At 36.6% G+C, this 24,695-nt stretch overlaps 4 protein-coding genes across 6 annotated transcripts; 3 read left to right on the top strand and 1 right to left on the bottom strand.

The window, feature by feature from the left end:
* The first annotated feature begins 1,908 nt into the window (after nucleotides 1-1,908).
* LOC147545357 (uncharacterized) lies at nucleotides 1,909-8,882 on the top strand. Its single transcript, XM_086635096.1, has 9 exons — nucleotides 1,909-2,538; nucleotides 2,847-2,987; nucleotides 3,759-4,115; nucleotides 5,397-5,501; nucleotides 6,562-6,702; nucleotides 6,904-7,107; nucleotides 7,354-7,446; nucleotides 8,085-8,196; nucleotides 8,514-8,882. The coding sequence occupies exons 1-9, from the start codon at nucleotides 2,041-2,043 to the stop codon at nucleotides 8,555-8,557; spliced, it is 1,695 nt and encodes a 564-aa protein (XP_086491222.1). The 5' UTR covers nucleotides 1,909-2,040; the 3' UTR covers nucleotides 8,558-8,882.
* A 1,958-nt stretch (nucleotides 8,883-10,840) lies between these two features.
* Nucleotides 10,841-16,062, top strand: LOC147545356 (sister chromatid cohesion 1 protein 3-like). 2 transcript variants are annotated; one of them, XM_086632706.1, is made up of 13 exons: nucleotides 10,841-11,322; nucleotides 12,545-12,806; nucleotides 12,879-12,925; nucleotides 13,042-13,091; nucleotides 13,195-13,262; nucleotides 13,346-13,785; nucleotides 14,033-14,144; nucleotides 14,251-14,387; nucleotides 14,482-14,888; nucleotides 15,048-15,084; nucleotides 15,198-15,243; nucleotides 15,320-15,455; nucleotides 15,682-16,062. In XM_086632706.1, the coding sequence occupies exons 1-13, from the start codon at nucleotides 11,199-11,201 to the stop codon at nucleotides 15,778-15,780; spliced, it is 1,965 nt and encodes a 654-aa protein (XP_086488832.1). In that variant the 5' UTR covers nucleotides 10,841-11,198; the 3' UTR covers nucleotides 15,781-16,062. The 2 variants fall into 2 exon arrangements, with proteins under 2 accessions (XP_086488832.1, XP_086488831.1); XM_086632705.1 differs by having other exon boundaries at nucleotides 15,195-15,243.
* A 1,164-nt stretch (nucleotides 16,063-17,226) lies between these two features.
* On the top strand, nucleotides 17,227-21,649 carry UPM1 (urophorphyrin methylase 1). 2 transcript variants are annotated; one of them, XM_086673201.1, is made up of 6 exons: nucleotides 17,991-19,259; nucleotides 19,546-19,623; nucleotides 20,010-20,079; nucleotides 20,197-20,474; nucleotides 21,081-21,274; nucleotides 21,366-21,649. In XM_086673201.1, the coding sequence occupies exons 1-5, from the start codon at nucleotides 18,699-18,701 to the stop codon at nucleotides 21,225-21,227; spliced, it is 1,134 nt and encodes a 377-aa protein (XP_086529327.1). In that variant the 5' UTR covers nucleotides 17,991-18,698; the 3' UTR covers nucleotides 21,228-21,274; nucleotides 21,366-21,649. The 2 variants fall into 2 exon arrangements, with proteins under 2 accessions (XP_086529326.1, XP_086529327.1); XM_086673200.1 differs by having other exon boundaries at nucleotides 17,227-19,259; nucleotides 21,081-21,649.
* A 224-nt stretch (nucleotides 21,650-21,873) lies between these two features.
* On the bottom strand, nucleotides 21,874-23,740 carry LOC147545354 (protein POLYCHOME-like). Its single transcript, XM_086673202.1, has 2 exons — nucleotides 23,083-23,740; nucleotides 21,874-22,554 (listed from the first exon to the last, which is right to left on the bottom strand). Exons 1-2 carry the CDS (start codon nucleotides 23,500-23,502, stop codon nucleotides 22,207-22,209), a joined length of 768 nt encoding a protein of 255 aa, XP_086529328.1. The 5' UTR covers nucleotides 23,503-23,740; the 3' UTR covers nucleotides 21,874-22,206.
* Nucleotides 23,741-24,695: the final 955 nt, after the last annotated feature.

The following is a 24,695-nucleotide window of genomic DNA, read 5'->3' as shown; positions in this document are numbered from 1 at the left end:
TAAAGCTAAATTTTGACAAATTTTATGTAGGAAAGATAAAACTGATATGTTTCATTACAGATCGATAGATTCGTGTCTACCTATAATGCAATATGTCCGACTGCTCATCCTATAGGTTACCGCTAGGGGTGGGAAACGGACCGGACGGGTAGTCCACGGTCACTTACTCTTCTGGTCCGGGCGGAACGGACAAATTCTTGATTTATCCGTTCGGACATCCGGACAAATCGGGCGGTTACTTGACAAAATTTGGTTGTCCGTTGCCCGTCCGTGTCCGCCTAAATTGTCGGGCAATCTGGGTGCCCGATCGGTCGGACTCGGGCACAATGTTTCTTTTTTTACTTGAATGCCTATAAAAGATATTTATTAAGATTTCACCCAAGCAAAGTCCATAAAACATAATCCCACATTGTAAACTTAGTATTTCCATGCATATACGTGTAAGTATGTAGTCTAAATGTTAACTATATCAATTGATTCACATACACGTGTAAGTGTGTAGTCTAAATGTTAACTATATTAATTGATTATAACTATCTATATATGATTAAAATGTCTAAGTAAGTCGAAAATATCAATCAGTCAGGCTTATCTGTCGGACTCGGGCGGAATGCCGGTTAGAACTTCTTGTCCTTGTCCGTGTCCGTCTGACTAAATTTGCCGGTCCGGTCGAGTAGTGTCCGTCTCGGACACCGGGCGCCCACGGTCACATCGGACTCGGGCGGTTCGCGGGGATCCGGACTCACGGGCCTTTTTCCCACCCCTAGTTACAACAGTGAACTTTTTTTTATTTTAAAAAATAACATCACTTATTTGAAAGAAAAACTTGATACAAATATTCATTTGATATTTATATACTTTTCTAAGGGGTGGTTCTTTAATCCTTATAGTTTTATCTGGATTGAAATAAGAATTTGAAATTTCTCCCTTTTTCATGATTTTTGCCATTTAAATGTCAATAAAAAACTTCAATATGGATATGATCTCAAAGGAAGATAATTGTCTGACTTCGAGATGTTTTCGTCCACAAAAAAGCTTTAAGTGGGTGAGGCAGTGAGTGTGGTAAATTGAAGAACTAATGAAGGAATTCCTAAGTTATGGAATTGGAGGAAGACTTAAGCTATTAAATCAAGGCAATATTGACTCGGTAGTGAGCGTGAGTGAAATTTGACTCGATCAAGGCAAATTAAATCAAGTGAACTCGAACATAGTGTGAGAGGTAAAAATAGTGAATGTATATAAAATTTCTCTGATATTTACGAAATGGGCTAACAACTTTGATGGAAGGATACAACAGACACGCGTTCATTTCTCTAACTGTTACAGGAATGGCAATCAAGACACTCATAATCTAGCGACTCTGTCTTTCGTACCCGACAGTTAATTTGAGGGCTAAAATGTTAATTGATGTTCACTTATTTTAATGGATCACTCACTAAAAAAAATTATAAGGGTTATTCTCCAATGGTCACAGATTTTCTATTCCAAAATTATCCTTCACACAGTTTTTTTTTTTTTTTTGAGAATTCGACAACGATTTACATTCGTCGTTACAAGGGATTGATGCATCATAGAGATGTAATAAGCACGATAACCGCCTAATTAAAACCGAGAATGAAAGAAGCCTAAAGCCCGACAACGAAGAGGCCTAAAGCCCGACAAATTATTACAATATTTATAGCCTAAATTACATAGGATAAATCTTGATGCCAACTGCTTCCACCGAGACTCGATCCCACGACCTCATGGGCATAAGAGGGGTGTACAACCGTTACACCAAAGGGTAGTGGACTATATCCTTCACACAGTTGTCACCTCAAATCTTTCTAAATCATTTTCAATATTTTATTTGGATTTTGTCCAACTGGGTCGTCGGGTGCCTATAGACACTTCGGACGACAGACGGACGGGCGTCTCCGACGGCGGGCCAGATTCCCACCCCTACCCGGGGCCCGTTTTTATTAGGCATAATCTCTTCTTCCATCTCTCCCTCTAAAATCTCATTCAACAGAGATCTCGTTAATTCCCTCTCTATCAGAGATGAATGAAGTAGCAGAACCGTCTCCCAAATCTTCATCATTAAAACAACAAATCTTGCTTCGTATTAGAAGAGAACCATTTGAATACGGACTTCTCCCAATCCCGAAACTCATCTTCTCCGATGGAACTGTAACATTAGGTCTTCTCAAGGATAAACTTCTTAAAAAATCTTCTTCTTCTTCTCCTTCATCTTCTTCAGTACGGATCGATGCAGTATCAATTTCTGAAGTTCTTAATATCTCCATTGATTACGCTCATCTTGTAATTGATACTATTGTTTCTGTTCTCCCATCGGATTCCGATCCGATTTTAGAAAACAAGTCTTCTAATGATGTCGGTTCGATCGGTGTTGATGTTTATGATCTGATTATATTTCTTTATATTCAGTCTTATAAGAAGCTTTTGCCTAGAACTCACAAAGATTCTGCATCTGTTTCTGATGTTTGGCCTTCAACTTCAGCATTTGATGGTTGCCTTTCAGCTTTATCACCATTACAGGTAAAATTCAAATCTTTACTTACTTTTCTTCCTGATAGCTTGTTTATAATGGCTATCTGTTAGTTTCACAGAGATCTTTTCATAGTTGTGATCTATCCTCAATTTTGTTATCTGAAAGGATGTGATTTATGTTGTTTTAACTGAAGTTCGATGTTTGTATCGTTAAAATGTAGGTTGCCATTGGCGATAAGCAATAAGTTGGCTACCTACTATTTACCTGATTTATATGTTTTGGGCATTCTAACTTAGGGCTACTAATATGTTGGTTGAGTTACACTTATTTAAACTATGTGTCCATTGATTTGTAGCTCGTACGTAGCAACAGCCGTCGGTTTGTGCCGTCACAGTCTGACGAGGAGGCTCATCAGTTGTCGTATTTGCAGAAGCACCTAGCCAACATACTTTCTCTTTTAGCAGATTCTGTTGAAGGGGAGGAAGAGGAATCTCTGGTTAGCACACTTGCTCATTTGTTTCGTTAAGTTGTTCCCGAGTTTTATCCTCTTTTGATTCCCGATACATTCACTAGGGATACTCTTAAAGGTTATGGTAAATTCAAAAACAAGAGCAGGTACATGAAGGGATTTCACAAGTGGACTAATTTTGGATATTTATATTAATTGAATGTTTTTCTATTAGTTGTTTTTGTGTAAACAAAGGTTTGATGCAAATTAAAATAACTTATTTCTAATGTATTTATGCATCTGAGAGACTTGTTATGTACCTTTAATAGTTATGAATCTCGCGTTTCTCATATCATATGTTGTATAATATATTATAATATACATTTAGTGATGAGGCAAATAGAGAAGACAATTGACCATTGTTATTTCAAATAAAGAACAAGATGATGTGGGAAGTTTTTCACTATTTAACATTTCTAAATCAAGCGTACGATGTCATGGATATCTTAATCGCTAACTTTGCCTCCGTGCCTATTTCTAAGAACCTGTTCTAGTTAACTAGTATACTCTTAATTTTTCTGACGAAATAAGTTAATTTAGTGTTCCATTCTTCAATTTTGTATATTCACATTGTAGATATCATCTGTTGTTTTGTGTAAGCATACATTGGATCAAAATATGCTATATACTTCGTTCATTCACATGTCATCGGGATTTTCTGTAGTAATTGTCTCTCTTGCAGCATTTTTTGTTAATATAAAAAGATTATCTTGTCTCTAGTAGTGACAAGAAGTTGCTAATACTTGCTCATGAATGCAGATTCTTACAGCAGAAAGGTTTGAGCGCCTTGGATTTCTTATTCAGTTTGGGGAAAAGGGGTCTGACAGAATTCCGTTGAGCCAGGCTACTCCATTTTTTGCAAACTCTGATCCAGACATGCCTGCGGTCCCTGTTCCTGCTGGACAAGTTCATGACTGGGTCTTACAGAGTATAGAGGCTGCTTTAGAACAAAAAGTTTCTCCAAAAGAAGGTAACTCGCCCAATGCTGATCCTGATGTTGCAATGGCTGATTCTGGTACAAGTTTGGGTGAGGCCAGGATTGCGAGTTTTGTGGAGGGTATCTCCAAAACTTCAGTTGTAAAGCAAGCATCTGACCTTAAAGGTTCATCTATAAAGGTAAGGTCAAGAAAATACACCAATTTACCGAATTTTCTTACCCATATTCTCAGATTTGGTGGTTTATTGTTCATTATCTGGTTCTAGCTATAACTCAGGCATTTTTCTTGTCGGATTTTACTTTGTCAATCACAGATCTCCATAAATGTTATGGTTCAAATTGCCACCCAAAGAAGATGAAACATTTTGGTAGCAATGTCATGGTTCAAATTGCCAAAACACTTTGAACCTCTTTAGATTTCCTTTATAGTTTGTAGTACCAGAATAAAACTGATTCAGTTTCGTCAATCTTTTTTTACCTTGGGTAGGACACAAAATCATTTTGGGAGCTGGTTGAAAAATACTTTGGAGTTATTTGCCTATTCGTATCCTGTTTGATATTTACCAGAATATAACTGTTTAAGTCTGTTCTATATGATCTTGTTCATTCATGCTTGCCTCAGCTGTATCCAAATGTTTGCTGATAACTGGGCCAGATTTTCCATCATACCCAAAGGTCCCAAACATTTTATTGAAATGAAATTTTAATTCGAGAATGGTACCTAATTATTTAACAATCCTAGAAGATCATTAAAGATGAAAAGGCCTGTCTCCTATGTTATAAACTTCAAAAATATAATTTGAAGTGATATTCTATGTTCTTCCTATGTCAATAGCTTTGAGGTAAATACTTGCCTCATGGTTAAAGAATCTATAGCTTCAGGAAATAAAATGATGAAAATGATAACTTTTGATGCTACTATGTGCTAGTGCAAGTTAAATGTGAATCACATGAAACACGACTGGATAAAAATTGTGATTGTTATGGTTTCTTTGTCTTATTTTTACTTGTGTTTTATTTATTTCTAAAGGTTTTGTTTTTTGCCACTTTTATGCTTGGATTTGAAGAGGCAGTCTTGCATTCATTTAAATGGAAATTGTTTGTGTGAACAGAATGGGAAATTGAGTAAATACCAACTGAATTGTTCAGTTGCTTCCTAGTTTGGAGTATCTTAGCCAGGTCTAGAAAGATTCAAATCATATTCATATGGAACTAATCAAGACCAATCAAGCTGAATGAAGTGGTAAAAGAAAAATATCTAGTCTAGTTCAGAACCAATATGCTTCTCTTAAGAAGGATATCTTCTGTGATACTTAGTTTTGATTGAGTTTGCTGACCATCTACTCAAGCTCTGTTTTCATTTGAATTTTGAATAATTATTGTTCCATGTGCAGCCTTAACTTGGTGAATATCTGAAATTACGTTATTTCTAATATCTCAAGATACAATTTCTCCTGCAGGTTCTAAATTGTCAAGACTCGGTGGTTTACATACTAGCACCATTAAAATATGCTACTGTTTATGGATGTTCTGATGCTACTATAGTTCTTGGAGCAGTTGGCAATGTACGTATCACGACATTTATATTTGTTTTGGTTAGCTTTTAGATTTTGTGGTTGTGGTGCTGGCTTGCCTTTCCTAGTCTTCAGACATTGATTCTTTTGGTAGGCGCGCTCATCCAAATGATTTTAGTAGTAGTGTCAAGTTAACAACTTTAAACATTAGACCAGCATTGGTGCTTCATTGTAGCTTCTGTTGATTCTTTTGTTCCCAAATTTGTTAGGGTTATTTATTAACTACGTATAAATCGTTTTGTTGTGTTGGTATCCGTAATTGATACTCTAGCATAGTGGCATATACAACTCAACTCACTTTAAATGCATTTTTAATCCTATTTCTCCTCGATGCTACGGTTGGCTTACTCCGCCATAAAACTTTTTATTTTAGCTGTTATGGCTTGGCAACCACCAAGTGGTTTAACATGTTGTAACATGTTTTGAGTCTAGTGCCTCCTTATTAGTGCAGTTCCTCCAAAGTGATATTCATCCTTTTTTGGGGATACTACTAGGCACTAGCTGATTGCACATCCCTTTGTATTGCTTTGTTCCTTGAATTGTGTAGGAAAAAAACAAGTAGGTTGTACAGTTGTCAGTTGTTCTGATAGGAGTAATGTATCACTGGTTGGTTATTTCAATTATATTTCGACAAATGTGACGAGCCTCTGCTCGAAACTTAGGTGTTTGACGATTCAAATTACTATAATATGTATATGAGTTTATCAAATAGCCACATCCAATAACATGAGATGTAATATAACCATCTTGGTGCCCCAGTCTTTTTGATCCATTAATTTTAGATTCTTACACTCTGTGGCTCACTCATGGCAAACGTGCTTTAATTAATCATTTCCTCTCCTTCAGAGCGATGCTATGTGTAAATTATGAGTGATCACCGGTACTCCATGTGATTGATTTCTGGATAAGTAATTGTAGTAAAATATATAACCGAGCAGGTGGATCTGAGAAATTAATTACATTAATTTATTGTTTAAGTTATTACTTTATTTGAGTTTATATGCTATAAATCTATACATTGACTGATTAGGGGGTTTGATGTGTTGTAAAGGCTGTACGAGTGGAGCACTGTGAGCGGGTACAAGTGATTACAGCAGCAAAACGAATCTGCATCGCCAATTGTCGTGAGTGTATGTTCTTTGTAGGGGTAAATCAGCGACCACTAATTCTCGGGGATAATCATAAACTGCAGGTGAATATTGCTGTTATCTTCCGTTTATTTAACCATATACAATCCTTGTGTTAAATCCTTTAACAGTCCTCGAAGTCCGCCTTCAAGCTGCCAATCTTATATTAGAATTACAGTTGGATGGATATCATGCTATTCTTTGGCCATCAGTTATCTTCTCATTCTGAGAATTGTTGAAATAAGTTATGGTATTCCTTGCATCAGGTGGCTCCATACAACACATTTTATTCACAGTTGGAGGAACACATGGCTCAAGTTGGCGTTGATCCAGCTATTAATAGGTGGAATGACCCACTTGTTCTAGGCGTGGTGGATCCACACGATTCATTATCTCATCCAGCTGGAGTGTCTGGTGTTCAAGCTGAATCTGCTACATGTCTTAACCCTGATCAATTCACCAACTTTTTGGTATGCTCGGATCTAATTTTATTTTTGGTGTCTTTTAGGGTCAAATGCTCTTACTTTTCTACAATTTTTTTGCGGCCCATCTCATTTGTTGTACTTCTAGTTGTCAAATATTGAAACACATTTGGGCAAATGGACCATGAAAGATGCTTCCCTTTTATTTCAAATGGTCCATAATTTGTTATAGTGTTTTGAGTCATCTAATTGCTTTGATCCCAAGTCCTAACTTTCTTTCTTGCAATTTTACAGATTCCTAACTGGTATGGAGATGAACCACCGAATTCAACAAAACACAACCCATTTGCATTGCCTGACAATTACCTGGCATCTCAGCAAAAAAATGTAAGTAGATCTATAGAAACTTGCTAACACGGTAATGATGTAGTTAACATATGTTGGTTACATGATCCACTAACTCTCGCAATGTTAAGTGCATTTCTACAGATTTTTGCCTTGTAGTTGTTTTAACCAGTAAACATTTAACGCCTTCCTGAATGACCACCGTGAACCTTAGTATCTAGTTCTTAAAATAACTATAATTGCTAATCAGATAATATATTGTTCATTTGTCGATGTAATTGGCGAAATCTATGATTTATAATTTATACAATTCATAATCATATATAATTCTATAATAGTATCTAAAATATAGTACCCGTAATCCATGTAATGGACGAGTCCAATCCTTCCCAGTTTGCTTTTTGCCTAGATAGGTTTGATTATGTGACATTTGTTTTATACTTATATGGGCTACAAAATAATAAAAATCATATAATCTTACTAACTTTTATTTAATTAGGGAAAAATAGGGAACATACATTTACAAGCCTCAAAACTGTCTCTAAAGGCGAATTCCTTTCCTTGAATTAAGCAAGGCCAAGGATTGCATGTCTTTGTTTCGTAGTTTCAATAATTTTCAATGTTGTAGCTGAAACTTATTATTTCCTCATATAATTGAAAAAAGTATTTATTTTCTCCAGCATGAGAGTCTAGGGGAGATCAAACAAGCTTTACGAGATACTCCTCTTGAAGAGAACCGGAAACAAGAGTTATCAAGTGCTCTCCATGTACTCTTCAAAGACTGGCTATACGGTAAGGCTTGTTACGAAGTTGCATCTTTTTTCCTGTGCCGATTGATGTTCTCTGATATTTTATTTACAATCTTCGACATTCATATTTGTTAGACAAAAGCATATAAATTTCCTATCTGAGAACCTAGGAGTAGGACCACTAGGTTACCACCACGTATACCATCACGTTCCTGTTTTCACGATTATCATTTATCACTAGATTACCCAACATTCAAATACCCAACACTTAAAATAGTTTGAAATTTGTTTGTAGGATTTGTATTAAGTTAGCAAGTAAAAAATGTTCATATTCTGAGTTGGTTTTGTTGGTGGTTGCAGCTTCAGGTAATATCCGTCAGCTTTATTGCCTACAAGCTGACTAATAAGGTTTCAAGATTGTACATTAAGGTGTATGGTTCTCCATCTTTTCTCTCCGATATTTTTGTTGTTTTTTGTTTTTACCGTTGTCACGTATGAGGGATAAATCACATCTTTTCTTTTCTTTTTTTGTTTCTTGAAAAGTTATTTTCCCGATTCTGTAACACCATTGGACTATATGTATTCAGTCGAGATGCCACTATCATGCAGTAGTAATGATGTGAGTCGTAAAATTTAAGAATAAAACTTCCATGTGTTTCTAAGTTATGGAAGTGGTGAATTCCTCATGTATTACTAAATTGAAAAGGAAAAAAGGTTCACGTTTGATTATATGTCTTGTGCAATAGTTAGACAGCTACTACTTTAGTTGAAATTCTTATCTTGTCAATTTTACTTGGTGATGGTTTCTGCTGCCACCGGCAAAACACTGTTTGAGGTTGCCAATGGGAGGTAGGTTTGCAATGGGGTACTTCGTAATGCGCAGATTATAACATTCCTCAACCACTTGTTAACATGCTGGATGACAACTGTAATTTGAAAATCTCAATGCTAAAAATCAAACGTTCGACCTATATTATCTATGATCTAAATGAAGCTCTAAATCGAAAGTGTTTTTGTTGGTTTCTAACTTCCATTTTGCCCCACGTAAATTCATGATTTTGCCAATGCTCCAAGAGCTTTGCAAGCATTAAGCTCCCCTGCACCAGGATTCCAACCTTGATGGGTTTTGATCAACCATAGACACATCTCCCCTGCACGTGGGTGCGAATGTATCGAGGGGTCGTATTTGAGAAGGCTTAATGAGGTGACAACAATCACCCCTTCAAACAAGAAATTGAAGTGATGGAATTTGCTTGAAATATGACAGAGATATGGATAAAATTGTTGTCGAAAATGGCCTAGAGATTATTTCCCAGTAAATAAAAAGCACCTATAAATGCAAGATTCACTACAAAATACCTAGATGTAGATATTGACAGATATGAAATTAAATCAACTTAGGAATTTATTTCACTTTAATACAGATCAAGTTTTGATGGTAGTAGACGATTTTGCTGCAATATTAGTTTCTTGTAATAAAACATGTCCATGCTGAGCAATATTTTGTTCGGGTTAATATTGGTACGAGAAAATACTATTAATACCTCAATCTTATAGATCCTAAGAGTATAACTTTATTCCTTTGCTTATTTTGTGTTTATAAACTTGGAGACGAGTAAGCTACATGCGCATAACCACACTATTGGAACCTCTATACAGGGTTAGGGTTTTCTAATTAGATGCCTCCCTAGCTTTTTGGTCCCAAACCGTCTTCTACATGAACACATAGCGGCTAACTGGCTAAGAGTTTCAACATTTTGATCGCCATTATCTTGACAAAGGAAAAAATTTCGAGATTAAGTCTTTGTTTTGAGATAGCAGGTGACGAGAGACCAGAGTTTGAATCTTAAAGTTGTAACTTAAAGTTGTAAGGAAAAAATAACAGGTTGGATCGATCTTAATTATTTACTTTTATGATTTTGGTTTCTCAATCTTTTTCATTTTTCTCACTTTTGACGTTTATCTTTGATCAATGCATGTTAAACATGTTCAAAATTTAGACAAGCCTTAATTAATATTTGTTATCTCGACAATTTGCTTTTATGATATCATACACAATTTAGCGTTCAAAGTGAATAGATTTGATGATTACTTGATCCATTTGTCACCAAAACAAAATTTTATTAGATAGAGACTGAAATCATACACATTTTAGCATTCAAAATGAATTGAAAATTGAAACAAAGTTTCCCGGTCCAATGGACTTTTGGGAATGATAAAGGTACTTCTCTCAACTAATGTAAAAGTAATTTCATAAAAAAAAACTAATGTAAAAGTAGACTTGCTCATTGTTTTAATGCACAATTAAGTTTTTATACATATCACGTTCACCTGACAAAAAAGAAGACTAAATAATCGTAGTCATATAACTTTTCACTTTCTATTTACTACTCATCTTTTTATTTACAATTTGTTGACTATAGTTGTCGACAAATTCATGAGATGACTAGTTATGTGATTCTATAAAATCACATGACCACAACAAAAGAATTCATTAACGTGTTGAAAAATAAAATCATTTAAAGGTCACTGATTTGAAGAAATAAGAAAATTATCCGGAAAAAAATATGAAAATCCCAAAACGCATAAACCAAACATACCCTTAAAGTCGCCGGCCAGAGTTAGCCGGCGACGGCGGGCGAGAGTGCAGCAGACTAAATAGGCACTATGAGGTACTTCTCTAAACTGATGTCCAAGGTAGACATACCCATACCCTGGCACATGGACCTGAAATAGAGGACTAAATAGGAATTAACTCGAAGTTTTAGGACTGACTGGGTAAATATGGCACAATTTCCTTCCTTGAAACGAATGATTTTGGCGCCGATTGTGTATTTCCCTTCCCGCTCTTATTTTTAGAATTTCGTTTGGAATTTTATCTTCTACTAGTACTAGATTTGAAATAGGGTATGCCCGAAACTGCAAAACCTAAAACACCCTCATCATCATCATCATCACTAATTTATTTTCTCTCTCTAAAACTTATAATTGTTGTAGTATTGATAGAAAATCTAATCACAGATTAGATAAAGAGAGAGATTAACAATGTTCTACTCTCACACTTTTCTTGCTCGGAAAAGCCCTCTTGGAACTGTTTGGATTGCTGCTCATCTTCAACATAAGCTCCGGAAATCTCAAGTTGCTGTCACTGATATCCCTAAAACTGTTGGTTTGTTCTTCCTCCTTATGCTATTTTATTTTTTAGATTCAGGGTTGTTAAGTAATCGTATTAGTAGAAATCTTTTTCAATTTTTTTTTTTTTTTTTTTTTTTAATTTAGTTTTTGGAATTTGTTTAAAGGTGGGATCTTTGTTCAATTTTAATTGATTATGAGTTTTTGTGAGTTTGAAGTTTCTAGACCTATAACTGAAAATTTCTCACTAATTACAAGTAGTTAATTAGACCAACCCATGACCTAGAATTGCCTTGGTAAAATAAAATTTGTTTTCAAAGCAAAAAATCATAACCAATACCCAATACTGATTTAGGTCTCTAGTTGAAACCAAGTATCCAAGCCAACAAAACTAAAATTACCTTTTGATAAGTATGGCAATTGGCAAGTTCAAGTTTTTACAAAAATATGATGTAGTTTTCAAGAGTTAACACTACAATTTGAGGTAATTCTTTAATGTAGGAGGTGGCCGAGTTCGGTTCAGTAAGTCCGGATAATATGTGGGCATTGGTCTGCGGCACGGATATATTTATCGTACTATCGATATCTGACAACACATACCACCACAAACTATTGACTTATTTAGTATATCTCCTGAAAGAAGGCAAAAATAAGGATACAACTGTATGCTTGTTTCTTATCGTAGAGACCCGATTCTTTATTCTTAAACACATCTTTTATATTGTGGGATTGACCTTCTTTGCGCTACGCAAAAGACATTAAATGGGAAATGGTATTTGTGGTGCAATCTACACATGAATGTGCATACAAAATCTCACATTATTCTCATTGAAGTTACTACTAGTGTCCAAGTGCCCGACATGAGCTAATGGTTCGTAGTATTAGGACGCCTATAATTCTTAAGTGTAGTATCATGTTGCATGAATGTCAATAGAATAGAAAATTGTCTATTCTATATATACCATTTGTTTGTAGTTTCTAACTATTTTTGTCGTTGTCAAAAACTACTTACCATATTGTCCTCTCCAATTATAAGTTGAGATGGTACTTGAAGGTTTCTTTATACGGCAATTTTACTTCCACAGAATTGCTTGTGTTGATCAGAGTAGTTCTCTCCAAAATCCAGTCTTTATGTTCCCCTATCTCTCTTCTCAGTCCTTGTTTTCAAATTACTAACTATTTTGATAAGATTGGTTCTCTCCAAAATCTAATCTTAAAATTATCTCTTTTCTCTTCTAAAATTCTCTTCTGCCTTTTAGACAGCATTATGTTCCCAGAAGTACCTATCGCACTGCGGTTGTCAGGGCACCTTCTGCTGGGTGTTGTTCGAATATATTCAAAGAAGGTTGACTATCTTTACCAAGACTGTAATGATATTTCAACTAGAATTGCTACCTTTGCCTCATCAAAAGAAGTAAATCTACCAGAGGAGGCACGATGCGCGCAATCTCAGGATATAACTTTGCCACTGACATTTGATTTGGACTCCATGGAGTTAGATGATGATTTACTTTTGGGAGGGTAAGACCTTTTTGCTCTTGACACACTGGGACCAAGTATACATTATAATGTTATGTTCATATCATGTAACAGGATTATGGATAACAATCTCAGGACTGAAGAGGAAATTACAATCACAGGTTTGGTTCATTGGTTGTTTTTAGATTCACAGTAGTTTCTTTCTTCATGAGTTACAAATAATTCAAGACTATATATATGGACTTATTAGTTGATGCAACCTTCGTCATGTGTACAGATCAGGTCCCAGTCGAAGGAGATCCTTATGTTGCTTTCTTCCTTAACGAGGTTTGACTATGTTCTGAATTTTTCTTCTAATTTTGTCTGATGCTTCAATGCCTTGGGACTGATGCCAACTTGTCATATTTCGTAAAATTTCTCCTTTATACAGGATATTGATATTGAAAGATTTCCTCCTGAAGGCATTCCCGAATTCGGGCCTACACCAATGGAAATGGAGTAAGCCTCATTTTCGCAGTGAAGAGCTTTGTCATATATATGCTTTGAGGATTTCAACTAAAAAGTATATTATTATCTCGCAGTACCTCTTCAGTACAAGTAGAGAATGTTGTGGGCGTTTCAGAAGCTGGGCAGAGTAGTCGATCAGCAGAAACTACCCAGAGACTTTCTGATGATAATGTCCTCCCAGAACCCGAAATCATGCGTGAAGCTGGGCAGAGTAGTCGATCAGCAGAAACTACTCAGAGACTTTCTGATGATAATGTCCTTCCAGAAACTGAAGTTATGCGCGATGTAGTCCATGATTTCAATTCAGACAACATTTTAGGAATTACTGATCAATACAATGTCAGTGACCAACAATCACCCCTTGAACACAACATAAACAGGGAGAACATTTCCCCGATGGGGCAGGATATGCCGATTTCTGGAGGACAATCTGCAGAATTTCAGTTGCTTTCAAATCCAACAACAGTTGCAGCAGAAATGTCTCTCCCTCATTCTCGTTCAAATGCTTCATTGGGTAAGTTCATCTTTTTCATTGTGATTTCCTTTCTTGTTCTTCATTCTTCTTTGTCTGTGAACAATTTTTCGGCGTTTGTTTTCCTATATCTTGTTTTTAGTTATTTAAATTTTTCCTCATTTGGATGCCTTCAATGTCAAATGACAACTTCTATCCCCATGCTTCAGGCTTCTTGATCTAACAAAGAATTTGTGCTAGTTATTAATCTATCTCATGTCTTTTGTGATTATCTTTCTGCTTTGTTAAGGAGGTGTTTCAACAGAGATGGCTGTTCAACCAACTCCACAGGTTGAGAATAGAAGACCTAAATTAAGGAAGAGAAAACAATATTTTGACCAGCCCATTGTGTTGTCTAATTTGTAAGTCGGTTTGATTTTAGATCATCACTATCATGAGTTTTTAGTGGGTATCTATACTATTATAATTAGTTGTTACTCAGTGATACGGCTGTGTGTTCATTTCCAGAATCATCAGGGCAAGCCTGAATAATACTAGCAATCTCAGGTGCAAGCGAAATAAGCTTCCTACCTCGGCTTTAGATTGTTGGAAGTTCAACAACAGGTCGAAGAAGGATAATGTTTTCAATGAACGAACAATATCAGGTACATTTGGTTCTTGGATGGAGCATGAATCGTGTATTTTACATCATTCCGGCACAGCAAGTTGCGTAATACTGCTCGCATTTTTCTGTTGCAGGGCTGTCTCCAATACTCCAAGCTATGTTTGATAAAGAGTTCATTTCTTCAAAATTTCATAAAACTTCTGTGGATGAACCTGTGAATGAAAGAACTCCTACACGTATGCCTGACCCTGATATGGAAATTGAGATTCCCAGAGACGAGGAACACCATGCCGACAACTATCCTAGACATGTCTTTGTGCCTTCTCCATCTGGAAGAGAAGAGACTCCTACCTTTCCAACAGGACCTGAGCCTCAGAGTGAAGTGGTCGAAACTGAAGCAATACCTACATTTGAAGAGACACCTCTTACCCAGCAGGTTGACCTTGAGACGGAAGCACAAACATTCCAGTCGGAGGAGCAAATTGGTTTACAGGAAACAGGCTTTTCAGACATTCCTGAATCAAGATCTCCGGAAGCAGAAGTCAGTATTTTTTTTTAGTGACATCACATTAGTTTTCGCACTTCCTCTAGAGCTGATTTCTTTCATAACCCATTTTGCCTTCTCACTTCACCTAGTCATCTAATATTTCCTATTTTCTCTATGGTCTAATTCTAATACGATGCTCTTTTCATTATTCAGGATCTTCGTTTCCTGGAAGCAGATACTACGCCAACAGGTAAGCTAAACAAATTGGATTATACTATCTGCATAGAACATTTCTTCTTGGTTAAATCAATTTTACAACAAAACATGATTCCTCTTACGAACTTACATCTGTTCCTATAGCAGGTAATGGTGAAAATGAAGAAGTTGGTTCCCTGTCTGTGAGGACTAGGTAAATACATTTACATTAGTACTTCTTGTTCAAGTATTTTTGCCGCTTATTAAGATTCACATCTTTTATCTCGCAGAGCTGTGGCTCAATACTTACAGAAGCAATCTCCTGCACCTGGAATGTTGGAGGATCAATCAGCCGACCTAAGTTTGAACAAGATCTTAGAAGGGAAATCAAGGAAACAATGTGCTCGGATGTTCTTTGAAACATTGGTAATCACACATCATATACTTCATTTCCTTATCATTCTTGTTATATATTGGCTTTCTTTTCCGTGTTTTTTGGTTGGGTTTGGTTTTGTAGTCACCGAAATCTAAAAAGGTCCCCGAGTTCACCATGTCGTCGAATAGCTCTCGGACATATAACTGGAAATTGATGGTATCTAATTATCTATGTTTTTAATGGACATGTGAATACTTATACTTGATTTGGTTATAGGTGCTGAAGAGCCATGGACTTGTCGAAGTTAAGCAAGATGAACCTTATGGTGATATCACTTTATCGGCGACTTCAACACTTGCAAAGGCGACCCTTTGAAATCATATTACTGCACAGTTCGGCAAGCACTGTACATAAAGCCCTAAACTATATCTTTATATGCAGCAGGTAGCTCTTAAGTTATTATCATAATTTTAACCAATGGTTGCTTCTTCTAACTTATCTTTATACCTATACTAGAAAAATCAACAGGCTTTTAGTTGTCTTGTTTTAAGATAGAGGTTTTGACATGTATTTTAGATTTGGTGGTACCTTCATCTGCTTCTTCATCCTCCTTTTACTGTATCACAAAGTTAATAAATTGGTTTTGACATTTTACTATATTTGCTGTTTGGCCTATGAATGTTGGAGCAAGATCCTTTAACTTTGGTTGAACACTGAGATCTAAGTGCCATTTACGTGTGGCTTAAGCCAGTCTAGCATGACTTGTTTACTTTGGTTGAACACGCTCGAGGAGTTTTGGGTGGGCCTGGCCTGGCCTCGCTTGGCCCAGTTGTTACCATTAAGATACAGTTATGATGAGGGTTAGTTCAAGAAATGTTCCTTTGGAGTCTCTTTCTGTCTCTCATTTTTTTTTGTAGTGGAATGAGTTGCATGTACTCCTCTAGCTCTAGAGCACATGATGGGATTGTGCTGGTTACCTAAAAATACTAAGTTTTTGAAACCTAATGATCTGAGAGTCAGTAGCTAGATTGTTATATTCAAATGTGTCTTCAACTTATTTGCCCTTCATCTATACCAAAATGAAGAAAGTTTACATGGCAAACTCTATGTGTTTGACAACCACAAGTTGTGTTTAGGGTGAAGGATGTTTTAGTCGCAATGGATTCTGAATTCTGAGATAGGATTTTCAAATCCATTGTGTTAAAAAGTATGTAATTTCTTCACCCATTGAAAGACTAGATTCCAGGAGGCTGATGCAATGACTTCACCAACCGAAATAGTATTTTACATGCTTACATCAAAGTAATCCATATTCTACAAAATCTAGAACACGTGGGTCTTGCTCAAGTGATAGTGCACACACGCCAAAAATTTAGAGGTTATAAGATCAATACTTGGTTGAAGGTAGAAATTCATCGTTTATTGATTTGTTTTATTAAAGATGTAAACAAAAGTCCAATGGGTTTTAACATTTACAAGTGTAAAACTTTAGGACACTTATAAGCAAATTCCATCAAGATGATGCTTGACTTCAAATTTCATGAAACTTTTGGTATGTACAAGGTCTCTATGTTTTCTTAATGTCACAAGGCACATAACACACCATGGGTCTACTACAACTTTCTGTTCCTGCCTGGGACAAACAAAATTGAAAATATTTTGCACTAAAGTCTACCCTAACTACTTTTATAAGCTTATTTCTTTAGTAGTTATAAATACATATTTTAATAACAAAACATAATGTATTTACCATTTCTTATATGGCACATTTATATGTAACTCACAAAATATTTATTTGCAGTTAGCTTGAAACTATTCCCAGTCGGGAAAGGAAAAACTTTTTGGGGCTTTCAAAATGTGGGCATGTAATCCTCTTTTTGTTTCTTCAATCCACCACCACTTCTCTTCACACTGGCAAGGATGGTTGACAAATTTCGATCATAGACAACACTTCGAAAAATCAAATCATTTTTTTCCTCCTCCCACCAACATCACCACCATTTACCTCTCCTCTTTGTATCTCTCCTCCTTTTTCTTTTTTTTTTCTCTTCCGACAAAAAAAGAGAGCTTCCTTTGAAGCATCGATCTGGTTGGAGATTTAAAGGGACGTCTCCTTCGCCGGAAGAGATAGAGAGAATAAAATAATGATCTGAGGTAGTAGTAGTAGGAGAGGAGGAAGAAAATGATAACAATTTTTTTAAAGAATCGTCGGAGCACTGGAATACCGATTTTGTTTTAAGGTTTACCCCATCCAGATCGTGTTCCGACTTGGGGATTCCAAGCCAGAATACGATTTCCATCGAAGAAGTCATCTTTTTTGCCAAAAGAGAAAGAGATGATGATGGTGATCGGAGGCAGTGGTGGGAGGAGAAGAGAAAGAAAACGATAATTTTCGAAACTCCGACGATGATAGTCTACCAAATGTTAGAGTACAAAGATCGAGATGAATCGAGATCCGTAGATATCCGTATCAACCGTCCAAGATATATGAAGATATTATTTATACTTATCCTAGATAGAGTCCTAGGAAAATAAGATACCCGAATCACTCTATAAATAGAAGTGACCTCTATGTATTTTACATTGAATTGAGTTGCATTGAGTCTTCGAGTTTGTAACCAATCAATCCCACGATTGTGGAGATAATATAATGTAGCCATTAATGACTTTCTCCGTTGATGTAGGTCGTGATCCTCCGACCGAACCACGTAAAATATGGTGTTATTTACTTTATGTTTACATCTCTTATCACTCGATCTCAATCTCCCTCTTTCCTTCTCGGCTTCAATCCGAGCTCACATCACCACCTCACTCGGCTTCAGCGAGTTCACCTCTCTATCTCGGCTTCATCCGAGACGAACATCTATAGAGGTTTATACCTCTTCACACCAAAGACCATAGCCTGAGTGAGGCTAAGAAAAACGGTGGAGTTCGAGAGAAACAAAATTTGTTTTGACTACTTCATTTTCAGATAGCTATCTGACTCCCAGGTTAAGAAATAGTAGTCAGCCCTAGTTATGTAGGTAGACGTAATTTCAGTCTTTATCCAAGCAAAAACAAAATGACTCTTCTCCACCCTCCTCAAATACAAAAAAAAAAAATGACAGAAAACATCTCTCAACCCTCAAAATCGAATCTGTCTCTCTCACTACTCAAATAGCTAATCTGCCTTTTCATCCTCTCTAAACATCATTCATACCCATTACCCATCTCTTTTTCTCTCTCTTAAATATCCTCTCTTTCTCTCTCTAGATATTTCACATTCTTGACTTCTTCTCCCCTACTACTCTCTAATGGCTGTCTCTAATCGATTTCCCTCAATTCTACCAATTTCTTCTAATCCAACAACACCCACTTTTGGAAAACCCCGTTTTCTTTCTCTACAACCCTCTTCTTGTTCCTTATCCTACACCTCTTCAACCTCATCTCCTTTCACAGAGAAACACTCATTTGAAAGATACCAAAGAGATAATTGGTTATACTCATCTAACGACGACCCATCATCATCATCTCTTAATACTATTACTTGTTCTCTCCCAATTGAACCAACTTCAATTAGAGAGACTGATATAGCTCTACAACTACCTGAATTGAAGAAATTGCTTCAGGTTTTGAAAGAGAAGAGGGAAATTGAAGATGGGTCTTCTTCTAATAGAGGACCTGGTAATGTTTTCTTAGTTGGAACTGGTCCTGGGGATCCTGATCTTTTGACATTGAAAGCTTTGAGAGCTATTGAGAGTGCTGATCTTCTTTTATATGATAGATTGGTTTCTAATGATGTTTTGAATTTAGTTAGAGATGATGCTAGGCTTCTTTATGTTGGAAAAACTGCTGGATACCATAGTCGAACTCAGGTACAATTTCATATCCAAAAGTTACCAAATTTCTTTTCCAATTCATGATTGTTTCTTATTCTCATATTCTCAGTTGGGTTTTCTGCACATTGGGTTGTCTGTGATTGAGAAATTTATGTCATTTCACAGTGGGAGTTTTCAGATTTTAGGAGTACCTATTTCTGCAATTTGGGTTTCTAAACTTGAAGAGTTATTATTTGTTTGTGGGGTTTCAATTTTACTAGTCTTGGATTGGATTGGAAAAAAGGGTTATCTTCTAAATGAGATTGATTGATTGTTCTTGTAGGAGGAGATTCATGAATTGCTCCTGAGCTTTGCTGAAGCTGGTGCTACAGTTGTCAGGCTTAAAGGAGGAGACCCACTGGTTAGTAATTTCTACTAGTCTAATATCATCTATATTGCTACTTCCATTTGACAAATTTAAGAAACCCCCAACTCATTATGAAATTTTCATCATTTTGAAATCGTTTCGATTTGGGCATTCAAATATCACAATCTGTCGAAGCACTTTCCGAGACCCATTTCACCCACAAATCAGCAGCATACACAAAACCTTTTGTGGTTTAGCAGATAATTAATGTAACGATGGCTTTGTTTTGTTATTCCTGTTTATCGTGCATATTTACTAGTAAATGAGAGCTTGCAGTAGATGATACGAGTGATAATAGAGTTAATGAAATATTACTCTTTTCTAAGAATTGGTTTCCGACCATAGGCTAATATCCTGAAATTGCTTCGGTTGATTAATAGGTATTTGGGAGGGGTGGAGAAGAGATGGATTTTCTGCAACAAAAAGGGATTCAAGTTAAAGTCATACCAGGTATACTTAAACTAATGATACAGTTTTGATCATCCAGGTTTTTTGTTCTCCGGCTAAAAGAAAATAAGAATTTGTGGGAGCAAAAAGAGTGATCATTTTGTTTTCACGATTGTACAGGAATAACTGCTGCTTCAGGAATAGCAGCAGAGCTTGGAATACCATTGACTCACCGTGGTGTTGCAAATAGTGTTCGATTTTTGACTGGGCATTCAAGGAAAGGAGGAAGTGATCCTCTATTTGTAGCGGAAAATGCAGCGGACCCTGATTCAACCTTGGTTGTTTACATGGGATTGTCAACTCTTCCGTCTCTTTCTCTGAAATTAATGCATCACGGGTTACCACCTGATACCCCGGCTGTTGCAGTGGAACGCGGGACTACTGCTCAACAACGGATGGTGGGTGAGATCAAATCATTATCGCCTTTCTCAATGTTGTATGCTATTATACATAGCAAGTTTTATCTCTTCACACACTTTTCAGATTTCCATACCCTAAATGTTGACGATAGTCATAGGACCAACTCTTTTCAAACAATCCTGTACTCCAAATTTCGGGACTTCAGTTTCGAATCATGAAGTTGCCGTGGCAGTTGGTTTTTCCCCAGCTTCCTAACAACTGTGAGAAAAATATACAGCTTCCTCGACAACTACATGAGAAAATAATCTTCGAAAACCTATTAGAAATCAGTGTGGCAGTAGGATTAACATAAGGTTTATGGTCGCAGTAAGAAATTAAAAGCCCAAGGAGTAGTCCTACTAACTGCTACTCCAGATACTTGAACCTACTACTTTCGCTGGCTTTTGACTCCATTTATATAAATAAAACCCTAGGAAAATCAGATATGGGAACCGTAAAAGAGTGGGAGTGAAACAAACTGATGTGACTCATCATAAAGACATGAAGCAGATATAAACCACTGAAAAGTGCTGCTCAAACATTTTTTGAGCTTACATTTATATAGTTTCTGTTAACAAGTTAAAGTATTGTTGGTGTGGATGCAGGTTTTTGCAGAGTTGAAGGATCTGGTAGATGAAGTAACATCTGCAGAGCTCGTATCACCAACACTGATCATCATCGGAATGGTTGTTGCACTATCACCACTATGGCCACTTTCTTCTAAATCAAACTTGATGGTAGAGACTCTATAATCTTATGAAAGATGCAGAAAGATATCATTCATCATAATTTAACTTGGGTAAGGTTCAGGATCCCAAATTCATTCTTACTTGCTCATGAGCTGCTAAGTTTAGAGCTCCAAATGCTGAGATTTTGGATGGCTGTTTTAGTGTCAATCTATTCTTTGCGGTGGCTACTGTGACTGCATTTGAGTCAGGGAGTTAGAGCTATCGGAGAAAGTTGCCAAACCGACATGACTACAACCAGAGGAGAAAGTTGCCGAACCTCTTTATCAGAGAAATGGGTTCTACTTGGAAGAGAAGTATTTTGTATAATGTTGTGCTTTCGTGTATAACAAGAGGGGAGAATTATTCTTCTGTCAGTATGTATCTGTTGTTCAATCTCTGTACTGTTTCTGGAATGCGTCTATATAAATTTTGAAATGCTTAGTGCATAGTAGTATTTCAGTTTACTTTTCTTCTCTGAAATTCCAAATACTCTCCTGATATTCATCGCCCGGAGACACTCGCTACCAACCTCACATTTTAAGTAACTGAATCAGTCCTATGATTGCTAAAATTCAACTAATTTGTATCTTAGGTGGTGTTTTTTATTCTCTTGAATTTAAATGTCTGAATCAAATTGATCCAAAATCAACCCAAGTCAGACCAGTCAAACTTGAAAACCTTCCTTTGTTATTCCATTAGAGAAGAAATGATACATTGAGTTATTATGAGTTCTTCCACTATACATGGGTTACAGAAAAAAGTTGCCTACTAATCCTACTACACCAAGATCTTCAGCAGAAGACATTAACAAACAAAATTGCTTACTTATCTTACACCAAGACCTTCTGCAGATTCATCGAACATGAATAACAAGTTACAAACTAACCTAAACAAATCATCAGTGGATGATATACAGTTTCTCTGATCTTCGGGAAACTATGTTTCTTTTGTTCGTTTTTCATCTGTTTCTTTGCCAATTGAAAACGAGACTAGTAGATGATATTCAACGCATAGCCATTAATATGCGTACTTTCTTTTCTCTCTCAGCTCTCCTAGCCGAAGGTGTTCTCTTTATCCTCCGAAGTTCATCCAGTACTATCCTCTCAACTTCATCTATTGAATTCAGCAGCTTCTTTTGTGGAGTCAAGAAATCAGATCCATCAGTAGCATTAGTGCCAAGGAAAATCTTTAGTGGGACTTCTGATGAGGAAGACTTGATTGAAGCCTTCAAATTCGGGGTAGTCAGAGAGGATACATTAGGATCGACGGAAGCACTAGATTCTGGTGGCGAAGGGTCGGGAAGACGGTGACGTTTAGCCTCTCTCAATCGGTTTCTTCTCCTTTCAATGGCCTAAAGGGTAACAAAATTTAAATCATAAGAAAGAAAGGTAAAAGTCAAGTGAAAAACACAAACAAATGCAGATTCATCATAATCCAAGGCCAGATTCGTGACGAATATACTTCTCAATACTCACACTATTCTTGCTTTTGATTCCCATGAGTCACAAAAAAGTAGACAGGAAATCATGTTTTGTTAATGATCATGTTTTATCCAATGATTTCAAGTCAAGATGCAAAAGTGCACAGCTGATTTCCTATGGAGTATAATAAAGGAAAGCTAATATGAAAAGAATAATGTTCGGATGGCCAACAAAACTCCGGCCAAATCCGTCTGAAATCTGATGTGGGCTGCCGGATTTCCATTGGAGTTTGGCTCTATTGATGGATTGGGCGAATTTGGCTTGTTTTTCGAGCCATCTTATCAGGGTTTGATGGAAATGAACTAAAAAACTTCATTTTTTTCATTTTAAAAACCCCCCATTTTAGCTATGAATATGAATTAAACAGAGAGAGAGAGAGAGAGAGAGAGATCACATACAGAAACTACTGAAGAGATGTCTCGAAGTGGGGTTCTCGGATACCATTCCGGCAATGGGGTATTGTTTCTCCGCCCTCCCCGGCCGCTGGTGCTACTACCGTTACGCCGACGACTGCTACCGGAAAACATTGAATTCTCCCTACGTCCACTTCCACTCCTACTGATTTGTGGAGTACTATATAAAGTACCTCTTCTCATCGGAATACCTAAAGAAGATGACATAATAGTAGATCTTTGTACAGATTGAATCGATGACCGGAACAGATTACGCCCACTACCCACACTGAACGTTGAAGATGATGAGTGAGAACTCCTTTCTAAACTGAAATCTTGCCAGATTCCATCACTAAATCTTCGACCTAACATCATCGGTGTTAATGGGTTTTCATCTCTGACTAACCTGTCTCTTGGTTCTGCCATACTTGATAAGAAAGTGGAAAAGGGGAAGTGGAAAACTAGGTGAATTTCAGATTTCCAGTGAGAATGAGAAAATGAGAAGAGGAATTTTTGGGGTTTTGGTGGGAGAGAAATAGGTTTGAAGAAGATTCTCTAAAATTTGAAAAAATTTTGAAAATGAAAATTTGAAAGTGAAAATCTCAAAAAGACCGCTCTCCTCCAAAATTTTAAATTAGTGAAATGAATGTGAGTGCGACCCCCTAGTAGTTCTATGGAAGTTGGGAAAATTAAATACTAGCAATTTTAAAGATTGCCTTTGAATTTGATTGCACAAACTACCTATTCTCAATTTTTTGAATCAGATGTTTTGACCAAATTTCCCATTTTTTTTTTTGTTTCGAAAATTCATTCGCACCTAATATTAGCTTAGTATATGCATGGCCATATAATACATGAGTTTTTCCTCCAAACCTAACTCTTTGTCGGAACGCATCTTTTTCCGAAATAAATTTTGAGGAGTTATCATTTAGGGTAACTTCCTCTCATTCGTATTTATCTGGCACCATTGCACTCTTTCACTAGTCCGATCATGGCCACAAGCACCTGAGTCGATATCTGACCATAGGTCCCATTGTCCAGTTTGGGATAGAACCTGTCTGGACCACCAAGTTTTATTGGGCGGGCTCAAGCTAACATCTCTACCAATCCTCGCTCGTGTCTGAGCACACGAACTAGAGACTTAATATCATACTACATTAATTAAAAAAAAGAAAAAGTACTTAAACAATTAAAAAAGCAATAAGCACAATATGGTGGAGAATGAATTGTAGAGACTTTTGTTTTTGCTTATTTTGAGGGGTTACCTTTTGATAATATTAGGTCAAAGGAGGTGAAACTAAATTGTGAAAGAATGAGAGGTCTAATTTAATAAGCACAAAGGGTCTAAATAAGTAGACAGATCACATGGCACTATTATTACTTCCAACCCACTAATCTTTCTTTATTTTAAAGATCTTTTAAATTTAGGGTTTTGAGGATACCTTTTTAATCATTTTAAAATATGGAACTGGCCGCGCCTTCAACAGACATTTACTTTTTTGTTGGCCAAACTTTTGAAAATTAGGCAAGGGTGAGACCTAAGACGGATCAGTTTCTCAACCCTTCATCTTCACTAGGGTTACCGGAAGATGGCCCGACTATCCTATTGGATCGGTTTG

This window comes from Eschscholzia californica, unplaced genomic scaffold (assembly GCF_041429995.1).
Source record: "Eschscholzia californica isolate CP2 unplaced genomic scaffold, dmEscCali1.0.p SCAF_4, whole genome shotgun sequence".
Taxonomy (NCBI): domain Eukaryota; kingdom Viridiplantae; phylum Streptophyta; class Magnoliopsida; order Ranunculales; family Papaveraceae; genus Eschscholzia; species Eschscholzia californica.
Note: the sequence above shows the minus strand (reverse complement) of the source record. Positions and strands in the feature narration are given on the sequence as shown.